The sequence below is a fragment of the Onychostoma macrolepis genome, chromosome 03 (assembly GCF_012432095.1).
Source record: "Onychostoma macrolepis isolate SWU-2019 chromosome 03, ASM1243209v1, whole genome shotgun sequence".
In the NCBI taxonomy this organism is placed as follows: Eukaryota; Metazoa; Chordata; class Actinopteri; order Cypriniformes; family Cyprinidae; genus Onychostoma; species Onychostoma macrolepis.
In genome coordinates, this window is record NC_081157.1 from 27,037,703 (window position 1) to 27,049,814 (window position 12,112).

A 12,112-nucleotide genomic window follows, 5' to 3' on the forward strand; every position below is an offset into this window, starting at 1 on the left:
AGTGATTACCAACATTCCTGATACCAGCAGTGTTGAAAACTAGTAAAACACTCTGAAAATATAGTGACATCTAGTAGAAATTGCATTGTAAAAGGCTACTCAAAAATTATCCTATTATACTATTTTACTCAGTTACAAATAGCTTGTAGCCTATCTGGTCAAAAGCATACTTGAGTGAAAGTAAAAAAGTACATCTTTAAATTCTTTAAAGTACATCTTTAAATGCAAATCTTCTCAATGCAAAGTGAAAAAAATGCATAAAATGTTTTTGACAGCGATTATGATTTTCATTGGTAACGCTTTACAATTAGGCTGACAATAGATTGTTTATTTGTACATGCAATATGTAGCCTATATCAAAATTAGGCAAATTAATATAAATTTTTACATATTTCTATTTGAAAAATATATTTATATATTTCCATTTTGTTGAATTCATATATTTTTGTTTTTTCATATTTTTGTCCGTTCTTAATAAACATCACTTGTCTTCAGTAGTGACCGACATCTCAATGCATTAATAACTAAATTACTGTTATTTAACAGCACAATTTTTTTTTTTTTTTACAGTGATAAGCATTACTTAAGTAAAATTTACAAACAGAGTCAATAAAATTTACTGGGAATTCCCAAGTAAATTTAAGTTAACTTAAATGTTTTTATTTAAAGCTACTAATAATTATGTTAAGGCTTTTACTTGTCAATTTTTTGCAAATTAACTAGCCTTTTCTGTGAAAATTGTTTCAAAAAAAGCTTTGAAAAAATCCTACTCCAGTTTTTTTTTTCTACAGAGTATTTATACCGAACAGTTGAGTTTCCCGAAACCTTATATATATATATATATATATATATACAGGGCCTATAAAACTAACTTTTTGCTACACCTGCCAATGGCCAGTGGCGTGATAAAGTTTACGGCCAAATTTTTTTTTTTACCGGCCATGAAACTCTCTTTGCAAAAACAGGCAGTTATTACTACTACAATGACTAAACATTTTTACAATGTTTTTTATTTGTCCTGCTACTTGTGTCTCTATTAAATGCATTGTCCCTCAATTTTACCTATTAATTATAGCCATTCAACATTACAGTATAATTTAAAGCCATTATTTTTCACATTTAATAGGCTCTTAAAAAAGATTAAAAATGATTTAATTATAAAATTACCAAATACTTTAATATAAATATATATTAACAATGAACAAATGCACTACAGTATAAACATTAACACACTTTTTAAACCACAAAGTAACAATAAATTATATTTACTGTATATTTTATATATAAAAAAAACATTATGTGTCATAATTCAGTTCAATTCTTATCAAACGGTGTCAGTGCAGTCAATTCAATAATATTGCTGAATATTAGGTGTCTTCAACTAAGCAAGACAAAAGGCAACAGTGACAAGGAACCCAAACCCAAACAAGACCAGGCTCAGTCAGGAAACCAGTTCTCGTCTGGCCAAACCAATGAATGTGGTATGATTATTCCAGGCTGCATCACAAGTCAGATTGTGGATTGATATCATTAAGAATATTTCATCCAACTTCTTCAACTTGAAGAAATATCATGCCAGTAGGTGAAGCTGGTAAAAAGGGTCTATGCAGAGGGCTTGTCTGGTTAGTCCTTGCTGAGGATCTGTGCTGGGGCCATCAATGAGGTCTTAACAGGGATCTGTGATCTAGTTGACATGGTCTCCGCTGACAGTCAGGGATGTGTTGTGGTTGTTCCTGGGTGCAGGTCCACCGTCTGGTCTGGATACCAGCTGGATCAGTACTGTAACCTAGGGATAAGGGTGAGACAGTATATAAGCGACTAATATAAGCATTGATGTCATTCTTCTTACAAATTAAAAATACGTTAGATATTATGGGAAGCGTTGCCAAGTGTTGCTGCTTACCCTAATTGGTGCAGCCTAAAAATCCTTTAAGGGACTTGAATTATAGAAATGTGATAGTGTGTCATGTGGTTAAAGAGATGGGACTTTTAAACTCACAGAGTGTGTCTGTCTCCCGAAGTCCACCCTTTTGATCAGCTGGAGCCACCTCTTCAGTCCCCTTGACATCCATTTCAGCAGCATTAGCTTGAAAGATGTCAGATTACATATATAAAGTGTTCAGATTAAACTTTTTAATTTGTTTGCTCATAATAAACCCTACCACAGTAAAATAAGTATGATTTTAATCACATCATACGGCATATACGCTTCAAAAGTTTTCATTCACTCTAAAAATTTAAACGCTCTAGTGCAGCAGACAGATTAGGCCTCCATTGAAGAACAAAAGATGATGCAATTACATTTTACGGCTTTTTCTTACGTATTGGTCTGTGATTGGTCTGCTAGAACCCCTCCCTCCATATGCACTTGAGTTTTGTAAATGCCACGAGACCAGGGGCCTGTACCATGATGGTAGATGAACAAATTTAGAGTTACAGGATTAGTTTCGAGTTGACAAAACCAAACCTCTCCGATCCGGCTTTGTTGGTACCATGATGCTGATCATCAACTTTCTTTGTTAACTCAGGCTTTGATCCTGAGTTTGTGGAGCATGTGCACATGAATGTGTGACATCAGTGGCTAACAGCCAATCACAAGCCTTGGTTAAAAGTTAAAGATTTTGCTAAAGGTTAAAAGATTGAAAAATATGATTCATTTAAATGCATTTACAATGAAAAAGTACTTGTTCATGAAAGAGGACAAATAAAATAAATTATCTTGCTTTATCAGTGCAGTCACAAGTGAAACTTAAGTTAGTTTATATTGTTGGAAATATACAGCGATAGAGACTCGAACATGTAAGGTCACAGTCATTTTAAAGCATTATCTATTGATTCTACAACTTATTTATATTATATACAATCTGTATCTATTAACATTCATTTAAAATAAATTATTTATAATAACTGTTAAACTAAAATAGCTTGTGTGTAATGGATTAATAATAATATAAATCATATAATTAAATAAATAATATAAAATAATGTAATTATCATTAAGGCCAGACCAACTTTTTTTTTTGTACTAGTGACCTTTAATTTGGAGCAAGATAAACTGGGAGAGTGACTTTTTTTGTGTCAGACATGTGTCAGTTAGCTCACATCTGATTGGTCCAATTTCAGTTTGAGATCTCTAACTCAGAACATAACCTGCCCCGGAGCAGGTTAGCTGTGGAGTGTAAGTTACTATGGCAATGAAGGCAGCTAAAAGCCAAGCTACTTTCATGGTACCTAAAACCCAGAGTTGGCGCAAGCTAAACTGAAACTTACCTGGCTAGCCAGCTAATCCAGCTTCATGGTACAGGCCCCAGGTAGGAGTTTTGTGTGCTTTTATGAGCGCTGTAATATAGTTTAATGTTATACCTTGTTATTTAAAATAAAACAAAACAAAGAACAAGTGTCTTATCATTTATTATACTACATAGCATTATACTTCACTAGTTGTCCGAGACAAACAATGTTGATCTGCCGTGGCACACGTCCTTGTGGAGATTGAAAGAATGCCATCTTCTCCTGTTCCATTGTTGTCTCCTTTTTGTAGATTTAAATAATGATTTGATATTTATTTGCCGCAGTCACGGTTATATTCTTCGGCTTGTGCCGTGGTACTTCGGGTTCACACAAGCAACATGCCCGTGGACACTGCGGACTAGCGGTCCGCATATGTACTGCACGTCGACGGCAGAAGTATAAATTGGGTTTAACCCTGCAGAAAAAAACAAAACAAAACAAAAACAATAGAACCCTGCCCAAAACACAATAGAAAATTTGATGGATTTAATGGTTATAATGGGAATTGTATTAGTTGTAATGGAAACTATAATGGTGTCTGCTGGTATGTGATGGATTCCATTGGTGGGATGTTAAATCCTATTGGAAAAATGCCCAAAACACACTACAAAAAGGAATTTTGTAATGGTTTTACTGGAAAGCGAATAGTTCATAATGGTATTTTAATGGAAACCATTGGGATTTCTGTGATGGTTTCTATTGCGTTTCCCAAAAACAACTATGGTCGCAAGTTCAGTTGTTACCAATAGAGTTCAGTGGACGACCATAGCTGAGTCATTCCACGAAACCGGTACGATTTGGACTTACACGATTTTTTACCCAAAAACTTCAGAACCAAAGTGTTAAAAACACAACCCCATCACAATCTCACAACCCCGTTATGATCAAATAAGTAACGGGGTTGAGTGTGACGGGGTTGTTTTTTTTTTTTTTGCTCAAAACGGCTCCTGCCCTAAATGTAGTGAATAACAGGAGAGCACATGGTATGCATGATATTAAGAAATCATGTATATTGTTAAAATAGCAAAGATCGTTTTCATAAGTAATTGTTTTCTATCTTTATTTGATGTAACGGGGTTGAGTCGTTAAGCTTGACAATCACAATATTAATAATGTTATATTTATAAAAGAAGGTGGTAACTTGCCTATGTCTTCTCACAATGTTGTTCAGAAGAGTTATATGATGGCTCCGTCACATAAGGATCAGTTCATTACTTTTATGGGGGGAGAATGATTTGTGTAACAGGGTTGAGGGGTTACTGAGGTACGGAACTAAATAATGTGATTTTATTGAATAATCATGAATTTACTTAGAAAAAAAACATTACCAGCAAAAAAGCACAGATAGATATTTATGAGAATAGCAAAATGTATGGACTTTTTTCTAATTTTATTATTCATATCCCAAGTATGCCTTCATAGAAGGCCATGAGGGACATGACAAAATAGGTGGTGTCAAGATTATTTCTAATATATAGATAAAATGTATGTCATGTTTTCAAACCTTATTAAAGGAGATATTTCAATTAATACAAAAATATTTTAAAAAATAGATTTTGGTGACCCAATAGATAAAATACACTTAAAAAGGTCAGAGGGACTCAAATCGTACCGGTTTCGTGGAATGACTCAGCTAACGATGCTTTTGGGAAACGCACCCCAGAAGTGTTTTGTAGCGTCGGCGCGGCTCTGGCCCATTTATCTTAACACCGATGCCGAGACTGAGCCGACGTCCGCAATTCGGCCAGAATCAGCCAGAGTGTGCTTAATCTTTATTCAAGCTACAAAAGTAATCAGCGACTAGAACAGTCCAATGATTTCTCTTTTCTTTTGTTCTTTGATTTACATCAATGACAGACTTCAGCAGGTTTCACTTTAAAATCAGATCTGACACATATCTGATTTTCTCCCAACTCTCTACGGTCATTTAAGACTTTATAACTCACTTAAGACTACGTTTACGAGGTAATTCGCCAAAACCGCGCAGTTTGACACAACTGTGTGTTTTAGTCCGTTGAAGCGCTGCTATTTTTATTTTTTTTTTACTTCAAAAACACCTACAAAACTGCCAAATCTATGTGCAATGAACAGACTCTTCTCTTTCCTGCAGAATACATGCTACACTCAGAATAAAATATATTTTCCTCAGTGGTCTGATTCTCTCGGCTCTGCCCAAGTGAAGAAACATGGAAAAAATGTGAGGGCAGCCATCACTGATGCTGTGGGCAAAATGCATGATCTTATTGGTGGATTTAGCTCCTTGAGTGATGTACATGCCAAGGTTCACTTAGACCCTGTAAAATACTTGCTAATATGCTGTTTGTGCAGCGTTTCAATCCATTTGAGTAGGCCTACTTTTAAGGTGTTTACACACCTAAATCATGGTATGGAGCACTTTATTAGCCTATTAAAAAGTTAGATATCAAAAATGTGAAATAGAATGTGAATTATTAATAATTATTAATTATTAATTAATTCATAGAGTATTAACTGTTCATTTACTTTTTGGGTTATTTTTCCAGATTCTGTCCCATAACATCCTTGTGACTCTTGCAGTTAATTTCCCCTGCAGCCATCGCTGATGAATACAGATAAGCTAATCATTCAATGTAAATAAGTCAAGCAAACAGAGGCACTTCAAATGATAAAGCTAAACGATAAGATGCAATAAATAAAATCTATAAAAATCGAAATGTCTCTTTCAAAGTCTCAAAATGTGTTTTGTCCGGTCGATATGAAACAAATCAGTATAGGGACAAAAAGGCAGTTTCCATTGTTCATTGGACTTTAAACCAGGAATCTTTTCTCAGGAATTTTCATTTTATTATGGCTTCTCGGAGGTACGGAAAAGTATGGTCCTTAAACAGCAAGATGTGATGCATGCAGAAACTGTATTCCAGGTCTGTAGGCCAATGATAGGCTTATGAAGAGTTATAGGTTATAGCCTAATTAAAACAATGCGATTATTAAGTAATTTGTGGATTAGTTTTTACTGTAGACGCGAAACGTTTCAAACGATTCAGTCCGATTTGGTGAACTAGTTCAACCAGTTCAAGAAGAACCAGGTTAAATAGAACTATTAGTTCGCGAACCGGACATCACTAATACGCAAATTAGAAACGACGGCGGGTAAGAAAGCATCGGCATTTCTGGGGAACCGAGTAAACAGAGTTCAAGCCATGTAACACACCTAGGCCTATTCTGAGTCCATCATTTGTGCTGTGCAGTGGCGTATGTGAACAATGGCGGTAAAAAAAGTAATACGAATAATGAGGAATAATGGAAATTGCATGTAAACGGGAGTGAAGATAGGCCTATATTGTTGTGTGGTGTAACTCTGATTCAATATTAGCTAATGAGAAAACCATGTAATTATTTAGATATAAATTTGATTGACAGCTGTTATTGTTACTCAATATAGGCTATCATTACAATTATCCGCCATCCTGTAAAACATCATTAAACATGATTTGCAATTAATTTAACATATAATGTTTAATTAGGCAAATGTCCACAATTTGGAGATTTATAATATTTAGGCTAATAAATGCAAAACAGTCATAGCCATCAAAATATTATTTTAAATCAGTTCTCTGAAGAAAACGCTAATTGAATAGTCATTCACGATGTTGTTGAATGTAAAATAAAAATAAATAAATAAATAAATATATATATATATATATAATTATATGTATATAATTATATATATATATATATATATATATATATATATGTGTGTGTTTTAATTTCTAACTGTAATTTCTAGTGCCTTGGAGTGATTCATTTACTCTGAAACATTTTTGGAACCCAAAGTGAGAATTACATTGAAGGAAATTATGATGAAAATTGACAAATGGGGTTCCCAAAACCGCAAGTTCCCTCGTTGCCAACGTAGTTCAACGATTTGCCGTTTTGAGTGAATTGTAGGCTATATTTTCATTACGCCACTTTAAGAAACAACTCGTTTGTAAACACTAAGAAGTAAAAAAATAAGAAATAAAAAAAAAAAACACCAAAGCAAGCCCCCATGCATAGTTTTTGGGGATTTATTGTCTGACATGCACAGTTGTGTTCACAAATATTGCCTTACCATTAAGTACTCATCTATAGGCTTACTGCTTATCCATCATGACACCAAGTCAATACACAATATGAAAAACTTCAAGAGGTTATAAATGTTTGTGAGCTTGTATCATTAAAGAAGACATGCGGTTCTATTAATATTACATAGGCTACTTAGATGGTATAAATCATGTTTTAGTGCAAGTTTAAGAGTAACACTTTTGAATTTCCTAACATTAGAAAGAAAGAAAGAAATATCAAAGCATTGAAATTGGATCAGTTTTCAAAACAATATTTGATTTTCTGTTGTTACCAGAGGTGGGAATGTCTGTAATCACTAAGAACTAGTCTAGAAACACCCCAGCAACTGCATAGCAAGAGCCTAGCAACCACCCAGAATATCCTAGCAACCAACTAGCAACAATTTAGCAAACATCTAGAACATCTAACTGACCAAACTATTTATGTTTCTTAAACAAGACTTTAAGACAAGCCAGCATAAAATTGTCTTTCAAACTTTTCAATCTAGTTATTACAGGTATTCTTTACTCTGTCATTTTTGACATAGTCTAATTCATTTTCAGTTATAAAATATACGAATGATTAAAAATAGAAAATATATGAGAATTAACTGCTGCACTATGCTATTTAACGGAGCTTCAAAACTGGAAATAATCTAGGCTTCACTATTAAAGAAATGTTCAATAACAGGGGAAGTTGTTAGACCATTAGGCCTAATGGCTAGAAAGTCAGACTTGTAAACCAAAGGTTGCAGGTTTGAGTCTCGGTATCTGCAGGGGTTGTAGGTGGGGGGAGTGAATGTACAGTGCTCTCTTCCACCTTCAATACCACGACTGAGGTGAGACCCTTGAACAAGGCACCAAATCCCCAACTGCTACCCGGGCTGCTTCATACTTCACTACTCACTGCTGTGTGTGTGCACTTGAATAGTTCCAATGCAAAAGCCTCTAAAAGCCATCTTGGTTATTATAATGACATAAATTATAAACCAAGTATGAAAAATGTCCAGCGTTTTCATGTTATTAGATTTTTAACAAAATTAAATATGTGCCAAGGGGCAAAACGCCCCCATGGGTGGGGTAAAATGCCCCCCAGTCTGACGAAGCAATTTTCTTTAAACATTTACAGCAAAATCAGAGTACAGGCAGTTTTAGCTTAAAATTAAAAAAGAATATAATCAATAATTATGAATTACAAAAATTATAATAGTCTATTTGAAACAAAAATGTTAGCTGATGTTAACTGGCTAGCTAACTAGCTACCTGATGCTAACTTGAGGTAATTTTTAAATATAAAGTGCAAATATTTTTATTCAACCAACTAGTTAGAATACATTTGATGGAAAAACAAAGAATTTGATGTTCAGAACAGAATAACTACAGTAATTGCCTATTGCCCCCTGGGGGCGTTTTACCCCACTGACTATGTTTGAGAAAAAAATTCTGTCATTCTGAAAATAATTATATTTTTATTAAATAACATGTACTCCCTATCTACAGGCCCCAATGTTCTCATATCATATATAACTTTGATGTTCTACAAAACAGTAAGCTTTAAAACACATTTTTTCTTACTGCTGAAAATTAGATAATTTACTGTGAAATCTGTTTTCTCTCCGGTACATCACCAGTGTAACTGTAAGCTTCATGGTGACAACTTCCACATCACTTGTCAACATAGTCCATGGTTATAATAAAAAAAAAATTGATCTTGACTTTATCTTGTGGTTATTTTGGGAAAAACAGAAGGGGGGCGTTTCCCCCCACTCTACCCTACCAGTACTTACATAGAAACCTTGTAGCCAGAAAGAAATGCTAATTTAATAGAAAAACGTCAGAGGTAGGCTACTTAGAGGCTTTTGCAACTGAACTCTTCACTTGTTATGCAGAGCACATATTCCGAGTATTGGACACCTCCTTTCCTTAAAATGAAAAAGTGTCATGGCATTATAGCTTTAATTTTGTTCTGGGTATGTTTATGCATAAACCCAAGTGATAATTAAAAAAATACAAACAATTTGGATTATAAATTCAATATCTCTGTTGAGTAGAGGAGAGAAGTTTCCTCAGCTTAACAGAGTTGCTCACACTTATATGTCACTAAAAATGTCAAAAAGAGAAAAAAACATATTTGTTTAGAAACCAGTTACAAAAGTTAAATTTGTCTTTAAATTTAAGAATGAAATCATTCACCTGTTGAGAGTATGTTGACAGTCTGCGCAGTTGGATGACTGAGTTTCATAGAATCAGTTACAGTCTGTGCTTGACAGTTACAGATTTGAAAAACAAAAAGGTGAGAATAAAGAACCATAAACTCTAATACAAAGATTCATTATAGCATAAAAGGGTTCTTCAAGATGCTATGGCTATGTAAAAACATGTGTACATACATGTTTTTACATTGTACTTATATTTAAAACAAATACCTGCATGTAATTACACTTGTAATTAATTTCTGTTATTACATTTATAGTTACACTGTTGACCCATCCCTTAACCCACTCTTAAACTTACCCATACCACTTAACCTGTCCCTAACCTTACCCGTATCCAGTGAAGGATCCTTAGATCCTCACGTGCAAATTGTGTGTTGTTTTTGTTTTCATGTTTAATTCATTTATAATCATTTATTCACACAATTATTTTATTATCATTAGTCATTCACATGATTTATTATTTGATTATTTTTTGCATTTATCATTATATCATTTGAGTATTTTTATAATTATTTTTTTATTATGTTTATTCATTTATATGTTTCTATATTTTATATCAGTCCCTTTTATGGTTTTACCCAAATAAATTATGTTGTAACACTATGTAATATAATGTAACACTACAAAAACGAAAACATAATTGATTTTACTATAAACAAATTAAAAACAAACTAGATATGAAAACTAAGACCAATTCACCGCTTGGTTGCATTGTAAGCAAGTCTATGCAAGGGTGTGTCAAAGCGAGAGGGGAGAGGCAAGACCAAAGTACAATAAAGCATAGACGTACAAGTGAATTTGCATTATTGCAGTAGCACTGTCAGGATTTACAGTAACAGCATTAATGACCTCGGGCAGCTCAGGAAATATAATAGAGCTATTAATATTTAGCTCCTGCTCCATACTGTAGCTAGTGAAGCTGCAAGACAAGCGCCAGTGAATATTGTTGCACAGTTCATTTAAATGTCATCTTAACATTTGATTATTTTTATATCTTAGTATCATTCCGTAATTAATGGAGTCTAAAGTTTGCAGGAGGTGTCAAAACTAAATAAGTTGGAAAAAAAAAGCAGCAGCAGCAAAAACAAACAAACAAACAAACGAAATTAAACAAGTTAGAGCTCAACACGGAACTTGTTTTTATTTTTGTATACTAGTCAAAAGGCACACAATCAGCATATTAAAAAAACAGCATTGTTCAATTGCGGTTTTTTTATATTTACAAGTAAATTTGAAAACAGAGAAACTAGTTGATTAAAACAATTATATATATAAAAATAACGAAGAGTGCCATGCCTATTTAGAAACTATGCTGTAGAGCCACAGGAGGTTGTGATAATTTCTTTTTTTTTTTTTTTTTTTATCAATGAATTTAAGCGGTTAACACCCATAGTGCCCAAATCTATCATAACTGTCTTTGAAAGGCTTACTTGTAGAAATAAGTTGCTGACTCATTAAGTCAAGTCGAAAAACTTGCTAAAAGTTAAGAACAGAATTCTTTCCTTAGGTTATCATCTAGAACATGTTTCGTTTTTAAGAGTTTAATTCTGATCATAGACTGCTGGTTAGTGTTTTTTGGAATAAATGGAAGCAAACAACATTAAAGTGCTTTTAACATTGTTTTATTGATCTTATTTTATAAGAGTTACATCTTTGTGTGAACAGCTCCCGCAATCTTCTGCATTACAGCTGGTGTTTATTGGTGACGAGACTCTAGTGGTACTGTCTGCCCAGAGCGGAAACGACGACAGACAGAAACTTCTGCCAGGCCTCCTGGACGTCAGCATTGAAACCAGAGGGGCCAAACTTCATGGCAGCGCACACGGTGATGCAATCAGCCAGAAGCTGTAGAACAAGAGATTTATTAGGTGACCATAAAGATGATTCAACATAATATGAGCACAATAGTTTTCTATATTTGCATCACGTAAATATTAGTTTTACTTGCAAAAACCTACCTTGAAGTTGTCGGGATCCACATGCAATTTCTCAGAGTGCATCACACTGAGTGCTGCATAGGTGGCCTTGATGTTATCCATGTTCTTGATGGCTCTCTCCAGACCTCCCATCACAGTCCTCCCGTGACCTGCTACCTTGGAGTTACCCATGATCGCAGCGGGGCTTGACAGGTTTCCAAAGGTAGCGAAATATCTCTGAGTCCAGGGATACACGATCAGACACCTTAAACAGAATAATAAAGAACAGCATTAAATAAACTGCGTAGTTGAAATAATCTGACAGGAAGAGAATCTTTATAGAATGTGTCTGTAAAGAATGTGATGCAACGATACCTGGCCAGGGCCTGAGGTCCGAGTTCATCTGGATTGATCTTTCCCCACAGGCCAAGGATGGCACTTCGCTCAGCATCTGACCACTCAACCATGTCTACGTTTTAAGGTGTCCTTATAAGGCACTCGTTTAAGTCCAGTAGGAATCACTAGTAGAAATTCAGAAACCGGAGTACAATTTATTGATGTGTGATGTCTCCGCCCATTACAAGATGCAAAGTCTTATTGGGTAATT

At 34.4% G+C, this 12,112-nt stretch overlaps 1 protein-coding gene across 1 annotated transcript; it reads right to left on the reverse strand.

The window, feature by feature from the left end:
• Nucleotides 1–11,195: 11,195 nt before the first annotated feature.
• hbba1 (hemoglobin, beta adult 1) lies at nucleotides 11,196–12,040 on the reverse strand. Its single transcript, XM_058770047.1, has 3 exons — nucleotides 11,881–12,040; nucleotides 11,548–11,770; nucleotides 11,196–11,434 (listed from the first exon to the last, which is right to left on the reverse strand). The coding sequence occupies exons 1-3, from the start codon at nucleotides 11,970–11,972 to the stop codon at nucleotides 11,303–11,305; spliced, it is 447 nt and encodes a 148-aa protein (XP_058626030.1). The 5' UTR covers nucleotides 11,973–12,040; the 3' UTR covers nucleotides 11,196–11,302.
• Between the last annotated feature and the right edge of the window lie 72 nt (nucleotides 12,041–12,112).

What these genes read in the sequence shown, in the direction of transcription:
- hbba1 (XM_058770047.1), bottom strand. Translation starts at nt 11,972, where the DNA reads ATGGTTGAGTGGTCAGATGCTGAGCGAAGTGCCATCCTTGGCCTGTGG. An exon ending in GGACCTCAGGCCCTGGCCAG is followed by an intron (nt 11,771 to 11,880) that starts GTATCGTTGCAT and finishes ATTCTGTTTAAG; the next exon opens with GTGTCTGATCGTGTATCCCT. An exon ending in TGGATCCCGACAACTTCAAG is followed by an intron (nt 11,435 to 11,547) that starts GTAGGTTTTTGC and finishes CTTGTTCTACAG; the next exon opens with CTTCTGGCTGATTGCATCAC.